Below are 11,043 nucleotides of genomic sequence, written 5' to 3'. Positions count from 1 at the left end.
AGATCGGATCACCAAAGCCGAGGCTTTATCTTCTTCTTCTTCTTCTTCTTCTTCTTCTTCTTCTTCTTCTCTCAGTCATTGGACCGAGTCAATCGGAAGGGCAATGGCCTTCCTCCTCACCCTCCGAGTTTTGGGCTTGGGGTCCTCTGACCGAGAGGAAACTCTCCGCTTCTTATCTTTCCCCGGTTTCGGGACCGGGGACTTGGTTTCTTTTTCACCGCTCGAGGGCCTCAAAGAGGCATCCTTGGTTATACCTGCATGAAAGGAAATCGAAAACAAATAGAACACAAAGAATACTTCATAGGAAACAAGAAGCAAAACCTTTCCATGGTTCTTGGCCTCCCATCTACCTTTAGCCAAATCACGCCAAGCACGTTCGGCATAAGAGGAAGTAGAGGCTAACTTCCGAACCCAATCCTCGAGGTCAGGTACCGCTTGTGGCATCCAAGGGGCAGCTGAATATCGGAGAAAGACATCAGAAAAAATCGGGAAAAGACACGAAAAGCAAACAAGAACCACTTACGGTCGAAATTCCATTCCTCGGGGAACGACATCTTCTCTTCCGGAATAAGGTCACGGGTCCTCACCCGAATATAACAACCTATCCAACCCCGATCCGTGTCTTCGTCAATGCTCGACATCAAAGCCTTTGATGCCCGACGATGAAGTCTGATTAGTCCACGAAAGATTTGAGGCCGATACAATCGTATGAGGTGATTCAAAGAAAAATCGAGTCCCCCGGCTTTGATAGAGAAGAAGCGAAGTAAAATCACTATACGCCATGGAGAGGGATGAATTTGACCGAGGGTGACCTGATATCTTCTGCAAAAATCAATGATCACCGGGTCGACGGATCCCAACGTAAAGGGATAAGTGTAAATACTTAAAAACCCCTCCACATGAGTGATGACGCTCTCTTCGGGGGATGAAATTTGTAACACAACCTCGGACCCCAGTTGCAATCTTTTCTGACGGCCTCGAGATGACTCTCCGTTATAGAGCACATATACATCGACACGTGCTAGCATCGACCCAGAACGGATGAAGGATTCTCAACCGTAAAATTGATCTTCAGAGTGCACGGGCCGGGAACATAGTCGTGAATGGACGGCTCCACCGACGCCTTGTCGCTGGACGGTCGTGAAGAAGAAGCTTTCTCCTTCTGAGGTACAGTTTTTGAAGTTTTAGCCATTGGTATGAGAGGAAGAAAGGCAAAGGAAAGTGAAAAATTGACGACACCTAAAACTCTGGTGTAGATGGCTCTAAAGCAACAGAGGAAAAAGATAAGAGAATTTGGAAGAGTAAAGGCATAAAAGTGGTAAAAGTTAGATGGAAGGGTTATTTATAGGCTTGCATCATGACGGTTCAATATCAGAAATGGCCGACCATTATCTGACAAGCATTAAATACCTTGAAAGACTAAATCGATGGGACAACTATCACATACGTCATAATCGGTCCCTGGTAAAATGTCAGCTTGTTGTCCGATCGAACCGTCAAAGATCATGTCGATTCTCACCACATCCTTTATGAGAATCGAGGGGATTATCTGTATACGGTCAAAATAGATTTCGGCTTTCCTACATTCGATTGAGATCGAGTGACAAGGAACCGGAGTAGGATTTTGAGAGTAAGCTCTGAAAACGATACAAACAAGCCTCAAGTCCGAAGGCTGCTCGAGGAGTCGGCTCGGTAATCTTATCGAGCCCGAGGCATTGTTTCGAGGTCGGAAATACACCACGCCCACCCCGAAGGTCGAACTCAAGCCAAGACCGAAGTGCCGACCCAGTGACGGGTTCGAGCCAGTATCGAGTTCGAGCCGGTATCGAGCTCACAGACAAGAGCCGTTACAACCGCACCAAGAGAGAGAATCTTGGCGGGAATCGAGGAAGAGACAAATCATCATGGGTTCTCCACTATATGCTTTATTTTATTATTTTATAATAAATAATATAATGACCCTCTATTATAAAAGGCGGGATCCTTGTAAGCTGTAGTGTGACGGTTAGATTGAAAAAGAAAGATATCTCCTTATGCTCGTCTTACTTCATTTTATTTATTCTTTCTGTTCATCATTCCCATTCCCATAATCAAAATACTTGTATTGTTATCTTTGTATCAAAGGATATTACGTATCCTTAGAACCATACATAAATTTAACGTTATCCGATTTTTTGGGTAAACAATATTTTTACAAATATTATTGCAATATACTATATATATAATTCTTTTTTTAATTTCAGCTTAAATTTTTGATCCCAAACACCTTAAATCAGCTCAAAGTGCTTATGAGCTTCCCAAAATAACTATAAAATATATTTTATAGCACCCACTTCGAATCAAACAACAATTTTCAAGATGAAATTCATATTCAAGAGCTTCAGACTCAATAATTGCGGGTCTCCAAAAATTCAATCTCAATCACCTCAAATCATTTCTTAATGAGTCCAAAATTAAGTATGAACTTCCCAAAGATACTGGAAATAATAATTTGTAACACTCTCATTTCGATTTAAATAATACAAATTCAATATTAAAATTTAAATTTAAGAGTTTCAAGCTTAAAAATGATCGGTCTTCCATATTCTCTACCAAAATCCTTCTAAAAACAACCAAAGACTCAATTAATAACTAGAAACATCGGATTAAATCTTGAGCGGGAACCTCAAACAAAAATTTCGGTTGACTCAAGCTCCTTTTACTTTACAAAGAAGAGTGAGCTGCGCAATGGGTATGCGAGTAATATGTTTGGCCTAAAAGGTAGAAACTGAAAGAAATTTCAAATTGTGTATAGTTTTTCAGCTAGGCGGCTATAACATGGTTAAGCCGATCGGTATTTATGTAAAGTTCCCATTATTATTATTTTTTGAACTTTTTCTCAAGGGGGGTATGCCCAGGAAAGAAATGTGAAAGATTACTGAGACTTAGAACCATATATTCCAATTTGGAAAGCTCCTCTTCGATGACCATTTACGAGTAGTTAAAGGAAAAAAAATTCTTGTATTGTTAGTTGATTTGATCCTTTTTCCATATTTGAATTTTCTTAACATTCTAAGTTCACGAAATGAAAGATGATCACTCTTTACATGTATGTGGCAATTCGGAGCTGTACTTAGTTTCGTAAAATCATGTATTTGTCAAGGCAAGATTGTACTAAAATCAATAAAGATTGGTATTGCAAGGAATGAAGCGAAAAACTCACCTAATTTTGTGTTGGTATCTCTAATTAAATTTCAGTTGTTAATAATTCGTCTTTAAATCAGTTTTTTTTTATTGCCAAGTTGATCAAAGAGATTAACAAATCCATTTATTAAAATATATAAACAGTGATTTATCCAAATTTTTACGCAACCTAACATTTGAACTATAATGCAGTTGCCAGTTGGTGCGCCATATGCATGATCTCTCTCTCTCTCTCTCTCTCTCTCTCTCTCTCTCTCTCTCTCTCTCTCTCTCTCTCTCTCTCTCTCTTATTTTTTGAATTACTTGTCTGCAATCGAGACCTCATTGATTGGCCAAATTACCAAATACAATGATAGTATAGGTTCCTCGTTTATTTATTTATTTATTTATTTTTTTCTTAGTCAAAAATTAGAATTCGTACAACTTTATTAAAAATGGTACGGGATACTACAAGAAAACCTAATAAATGTTATCCGTAGTAATCTCCTTTCTCAAGAGTGCAAGTGACTTCTTTTCACTATCCTTGCATATTATTGCTTCCGTTCTCATTTAGTTATCCGGATAATAATTTATACACCCATTAAAAAATATTAGGAAAAGTAAGTTAAAAAATCTTCCCCTTGTTAATTCTTTAGTCTTTGTCTATTTATGTGCCTCTTAATTTTAAAACAATTAATGTGAAGGGCAAAGTTGAAAAAAATAATAGTTAATTGTCCCTTGATTAGCTGCCCTAAAACAATGGAGTAATATAAAAAACAAGAGCAACCTTGAAATATAGCTCAAATTAATAAATTATTTTTCTTATTTTAGATCATAAATTTCAAATAGTGTTTCATTGTCTAATAAAAACGTATCTCTAGAAAAATGGTTGTCTCCTTAAAAGGAGGATTTTGCAATATACCTAATTAATTAGAGCAATTCACATGCAGCAAATGCAAAGTGATTTAACATGTCTGTTAGTCAGTACAGTGAAAAGGTCAAATCTGGACAAACAACCTCACAATCTTGATTCTCCAGCATCAAATATTGGACCCACCTTGGTTTGCTGATTAAGGATACTCCTCAAATGATTCCCATTTCCCACCCCACAAAGAATTTCGGAAAACAAATTGAAGAAAACTTATTCACATTAGTGTCAAACTAATGTATATGTATTTACTCATTAATTTTTAATACTTAACCAAAGTTATATATTACTCCCTCCTACAACATGTGAAGGTGATATGATGGTATAAACAAATTATACTAATGGTATAAATAAATAACTTAACTCAACGATGATAAGTTGTATCTTTTGATGCAAATACCGAGTATGTATGTAACTCAATTTTGGAGCAAATCTGGGAAATTGTCACGTCAAAAAAGAAGAATTAATCTAAATAGCCGTCCAGCCAATTTCTTAAATTAAAAATAACCCGTAAATGTAAAAGATATATATAATTCATATATAAAATATGTTTAAGTTTTAACTATATATATAATCAACATATATTCTATATATATACATGCAGGAAAAAGTAACCTGTAAATCCAGTCGGTTATAACCCGCAGGACTTTAGAAGGTTAGAGCAACTTGGCTGTTCCATCGTGCTATGGTTGTTGTGTCCAGATCATCAGGGTTGGTTCAAATGAATAATCGCAGGTGTAGTTGGAAGAGGCTTTGATTAGAATGGCTATATATTGAAAAAAAAGTCAAATGAATTGAGAATGATAGGACTGATTCTCAGATTAGGAAATAGTGCTAGCTTAAATCTGTTAAATATCCGAACGTCTTTAACAAATGACTAGCTACTTACTCATTAATTAACATTCTACAGAAAAAAACAGCATAATTTGCCAGTCAGAAGAAGCTTGTCTGATTAAGCTTATCAGAACCTAATTGGACACAACTTCTTGATTGATATTTGATAGTTAGCTCTTTACATAATTGATATCTGCATCTCACTTGTTTCTTTATTGAGTGACCTTCAATCTTTAGGTCCAATTGCAAGCATAGTCTACCTAATACTCCCTATATTAATTTTTCTTTTTAGTATATTTCAAAAGAAATAATAATAATAATAATACTTTTTTATATTTACAAGTAAGTTAACTTTAAAACTTTCATTTTATCTTTTGGTGAGATGACTTATAACAATTTAACTTCAAAAATCTCATTTTATCCTTGATAAGATAATTTATAGTACTATCTACATGCTCAGTCAAACAAAACCACATAAAATAGGACAAGGAAAAATATATGAAAATGTAATATGAGGTCTGAAAATGAGTCACACAAGTAAGGTGCACAAATTTATTTAGTACCGGTGTTGGAGAGAGATAACAGATATCTAGTGGAATAATCGAGGTGCAGATAATCGGTAGAATAATTGAGGTGCAGATATCCGGTGGAATAATTGAGGTGCATGCATGAAAGCTGCTCGGCGTTTCGAGATAAATGACTATTGATTGATATATATATATATATATATATATATATATATATATATATATATATATATATATATCACGCAGATTGGCAGAAATATATACCTTAAAGTATCTCTGTGAATGTCATTGTCCATGAATATTCTCTAGTGGCATGTACAAAATACAGGTATAGCAGATCCCAAATGACGTAAGTGTTTGATAAATAAGTTGAACCTATTATAGCAGAAAGAATTGTTAATGTGCTAGTGACTGTAAATGCAAGTCATGAGACAGGAAGATAGAGACTTAGACATCTAAAAATGACATTACTACAGCAAAAACCTTTCCTCACCTACTGATCACTCAAAGTTGGTTTTGTCTGAAAGTTACACAGCAGTGGGTGTACTTTTATTATAATAGTTTTTTCATTACTACAATTATTTTAACACACACATGACTCATAAGAAAGCACAAAATATTGGGAATCCTTTGCCAACTTACTATAAAAAATATAATGTCCAACCATACATGACTTAAACTTCACTCCTACTCAAAATCTTATTAAAGCTGAAGTCTACCAAAAACTTATTTCATGTCCTCGTCATTCTGGTGCACTTTCATTAAGCCTTCTTAAAGTAAATAGCTTTTACTTTATTTTCTCAATTAAGCTTTTTACCTCTATTTTCCATTGTAAGCCCATATCCACTCATACTTTTCAACATGGGATGGGCAAAATATGCTAAAGGAAAGCTATCTTTGCCTGTAATTACAGGAATTTTCTGTACATTAGCATTTGTTGCTTTATTGTACACTGAAAGGATTAGCACTTTTTCTTCTGGCTCTCTTTTTGGGATTAAATCTTGTCCTAGACGAAATGTTGCAAAGTTTAAAAAACATCATACAGGTGCACCTGCAGTTTCTTTATTGTTTTCAATCTAAAATGCACTATCTTAATATTTTTTTTTTTTTTTGACATGTTAAAATTTCATTTTCCTTGGCTTAATAGGTGATAGAGAATTGAAGAGCAGTCCACTAGATAATCCAACAGACGATAGGTTCGAGTTTGATCCTGAGGAATGCAGCCTGAATAATGGAAAATGGGTGTTCAATACTTCAATTAAGCCATTGTACACAGATAGAACTTGTCCATATGTTGACAGACAATATTCTTGTACTAAGAATGGTCGAAACGATTCGGATTATCTTCACTGGGAATGGCAGCCTGATGATTGCATCTTGCCAAGGTTAGCAAGTTTTCTTAAAAAATGTCATTTTCAATCCTCTGTTTGTACACAGGGAAATTTCCATGCAAATGAAACAAATATATAGACTGTCAATGCCATTACTTGCTATCTCAATTTTTGCTACAGAACATGTTAAACTAAATTCTTGACAATAAAATTCAGGTTTGATCCTAAGATTGCCCTGAGAAAGATTCAAGGAAAGAGGATAATGTTTGTTGGGGACTCAATACAGAGAAATATGTGGGAATCTTTTGTGTGTTTGGTTCAATCTGTGATCCCAGAAGGCCAGAAGTCTATGAAACAAGGTCGTGTTCACTTTGCCTTCACAGCTAAGGTAATCAATCATCAAGTCAAGAAAACTCTATGCTTTTTCAAGAACAGAGTTTCACTGATAGTGTGAAGAATTTTTACAATTTAACTGTTTTTAACATGTTATTATTCTATTTTCGATATACTATGAAGAGTTACATGCAATTGCAGCTAAAAGTTAACCTGATAGTATAAAAATCTATACATTCTCACATTGTTCGTAATCTGCAGCTAAACTTGTCCTCACATTGTTCAGGAATATAATGCCACAATTGAGTTCTACTGGGCACCATTCCTAGTGGAGTCTAACACAGATATTCATATAAAAGCTGATCCAAAGCAGAGAATAATCAAAGTGGATTCAATCAGTGAACGTGCCAAACAGTGGTTAGGAGTAGATGTCCTTGTTTTCAATACTTATGTTTGGTGGATGAGTGGCCTTAAGGCTAAGGCACTGTAAGTATATATTCAAAAGTTTAAACAAAACAAGTTTTTTCTACTTGATGTTGCAAAATGTTTGAATAAATTAAATGCAGATGGGGAGAGTTTGCAAATGGAGAAGAAGGATACGAAGAATTTGATACAGCAGTATCTTACAAACTGGCATTGAGAACATGGGCAAATTGGATTGATTCAACTATTGATACTAACAAAACAAGAGTGTTCTTTACTACCATGTCCCCTACGCACCAAAGGTAGTCGCTGAAGTATTTCTTGAAAGAGTTTAACTTCGATAGTAATTTTTACACTATCAGATCACCTAAAAGATAAGAAAATGTAACTATCCCTGATAAGTGGAAGTCGTTACCTTAAAAAATATACCAGACAACCAACTATAACGTGTTAAATTACAACTTGTTTGAACTCAAAACTCACAGCAGCATTATTATTCCAAAACATGTGTCAATTTTGCAGAAATGAAGATTGGGGGAACATGAAAGGTATAAAGTGTTTCAACGAGACAAGACCAGTGATGAAGAAGGGGCATTGGGGAGTCGGTTCTAACATCGAGATGATGAAAGCAGTGGCTGGTGTAATAGGGAGAATGAAAGTTCCTGTTACTGTTCTTAACATCACACAATTATCTGAGCACAGAATTGATGGACATGCATCAGTATATGGTGAATTAGGAGGCAAATTGTTAACTGATAAACAGAAAGCAGATCCATTGCATTTTGCAGATTGTATACATTGGTGTTTGCCTGGAGTTCCTGATACTTGGAATAGAATGCTTTTCGCATATTTGTAGCCCACCAATATGGAGAGACAAAAGAAAAAAATGTAAAAACTCTCATGTTAGAAAAGCATACATTGTTTTCTCCTTTCAGTTGCAATTCTTTTTTTGAATATTCTTGTAAGTACATTGAATCAATTTGGAAAACTGCAACTTCAATCTCTTATACATTTGATCTGATTAATCCTAAGTCTAATGGACCGAAAACTCAATGTCCCTATTCTTGAACAACTAATATGCACCTTCTATTTCTTCTTTTTCTTTTAGGTGCGACTAATATTCCATCACTTCAAGAGAAGGAAATGGTTAAATTCTATACCCAAATGTTACACCCGGTGTGTTATCAAGGTAAAGCTGCGAACATAGAGTGCACTTTCTTTAGCTAACGTCTAAAAGGTACCATTTAATTGACCTCATATATTCAGTTGAAATGACAATAAAAGAAGCTTCACATACAAAGATAAAGAAGAGAATAAGAACAACAATGTAAGCAAATTAGGACAAGAAGAAGACTTGGAAAGACTATAGAGATATATTAGACAATTCTGTATAAATAGACAAATTAAACTGTTAGAATCGAAAATTACTATATACTCTTATCTAACCCATAGCATCATTTAATGTTGCAAAAATAACTAAAAATTTGCTTAAAACAGTGACAAAACTAAATAATTTCACTAAAAAAAGGACAAAAAAAAACTAATTAACCTCTACCTCGAGAACGACAGGGCAAAATCAGGGTCTTTGCATAAATCTCACCTAGTTCAATTTCGTTATGGACGGTTAAATTTTATATTCAAATGTTACACCTGGTGTGTTATCAAGCTAAAGCTGGGAACATAGACGGCACTTTCTTTAGCTAGCGTCTAAAAGAGTATATACTCTTATTTAACCCATGTGTCATCATTTAATGTTGCAAAAACAACTAAAAATTTGCTTAGAGCATTGACAAAACAAAATAATTTCACTAAAAAGGACAAAAAAAAAACTAATTAACCTTATACCTCGAGAACGATAGGGCGAAATCAGGGTCTCTGCATCAATCTCACCTACTTCAATTTTGTTATGGACAGGAGTTGGCATCAATATTATCTCCTGTTTCTTGCATACAGCCATGCCCGTGCTCGTCTCTAGCAAAATGTCACCATTATCAAACAAGTACATAGGACTGAAACCCAGAAGATGGCTACTATTTGCCAAAATACTATTATATGGTCCAAGATTGTTGGACCCCATATTACTTCATTACCCACAAATCAAAAGAATCTCGAGAGTAATTCAGCCTTTGTAGTCTCATCAACCCGTGCTATGAATGTATTTGATTTGTCTAGATTTGCTATTTGTTTCACTCAAGTGTTGGAGTGCTTCTATTACCCGCTTGACAGAAGCTGCATTCCCTTTGCAAAATATCATCAATTCGTCCGCAAATATAAGATGTGTTAGTTTCAATTGATGAGACATCTTATTTAATTAGTACTCTACTCAAATACTCCATAACCATTACAAATAAGAGAGGGGATATTGGATCCCCGGCCCCTTCTACCTTCAAGGTAGTCATACCCTACTCCATTAACTTTCAAAGAAAATGATACAAGTCATAACCAAGTGAGTAAATTTCTTGGGGAAACTATACTCATTCAACATGTCTTCGGTGAAATCCCACCTCACCATGTCATAAGCTTTTCTCAAGTCTATTTTCATCATATATCTCGAGGTTTTCTTCCCGTTGTAGTGCCTCAGAAGGTCATGCCACACCAGGACATTGTGCACTAATGATCTTCCCTTGACAAAGCTGCTTGAGTATCTACTGCTAAGGATGGAGTATCTTTTTTAGATTCTTGCTCAACATCTTTGAAATGCATTTGTACACCACATTATAACAAGAAATTGGTCTGAACTGACCAAACCCATCAGGCCTGGACTTTTGTTGCTACATAATTTGCACATTGCATCTTTAACCTCCCTTTCAGAATAACTTTGTATTAGTAGTAATTGTTCCTCCACTGTAAGGGGCTGGGATTAGCTCCATTACTTAATGCTCCAGTAATTTTCAATACACAGCTTGATTGATGCCACATGTCCATATGAAAATTTAATGGTCTCATCCCCTATCTAAGGCTGGTTTTCTTTTTCCAAAAAAAAATTAAATAAATATAGAATCCTGCTTATCCAACAAACTTGATTGCTCTTCCATTTCTATCTCTAGCTTTAATTGGGTATTTGTTTTGCTTTTTGCAAAGAGCATTTAGTTGAAATAATTAAATACATTACTTTCCTTCACCTCGTTTCCAGTTCCATCACAGTACGGAGGTTGTCAATGGCGAGACCTCCTAATTTTCTTTATAACCTTTTCAATTTTTTCACACTAGCATATGTATTGCGAAAATGAGATATCCAAACTAAAAGAAGATAAACACAAGATTTGTTTTCTTTTTGCTTGACTCATAATAAAAATTGTCTTTTGTTTTCTTTTTTCTTTTAAATACAGATGAAGCCTTGTTTACCCATTTCGAAAGCTTGTTGAACTGAAATAAAAAGAAGTTACAGATTTGAGATTTGTCTACTGAATTGAGTTTAGAATTAAGAGAAAAATAATTTGTTAGGCGAGCTTTTCATTACTATGTGTTGAGTTCTATACCTTATTTGTTTGAAAAGAGAAAATCA

The 11,043-nt window shown here is 35.1% G+C and overlaps 1 protein-coding gene across 1 annotated transcript; it reads left to right on the top strand.

Annotated features, from left to right (window-relative positions):
• Positions 1-6,188: 6,188 nt before the first annotated feature.
• LOC104111648 (protein trichome birefringence-like 3) lies at positions 6,189-8,569 on the top strand. Its single transcript, XM_009621392.3, has 6 exons — positions 6,189-6,496; positions 6,599-6,836; positions 6,999-7,170; positions 7,402-7,601; positions 7,682-7,840; positions 8,061-8,569. The coding sequence occupies exons 1-6, from the start codon at positions 6,313-6,315 to the stop codon at positions 8,392-8,394; spliced, it is 1,287 nt and encodes a 428-aa protein (XP_009619687.1). The 5' UTR covers positions 6,189-6,312; the 3' UTR covers positions 8,395-8,569.
• Positions 8,570-11,043: the final 2,474 nt, after the last annotated feature.

The sequence above is a fragment of the Nicotiana tomentosiformis genome, chromosome 7, assembly GCF_000390325.3.
Source record: "Nicotiana tomentosiformis chromosome 7, ASM39032v3, whole genome shotgun sequence".
Taxonomy (NCBI): Eukaryota; Viridiplantae; Streptophyta; class Magnoliopsida; order Solanales; family Solanaceae; genus Nicotiana; species Nicotiana tomentosiformis.
This window is presented reverse-complemented; position numbering and strand designations above follow the sequence as displayed.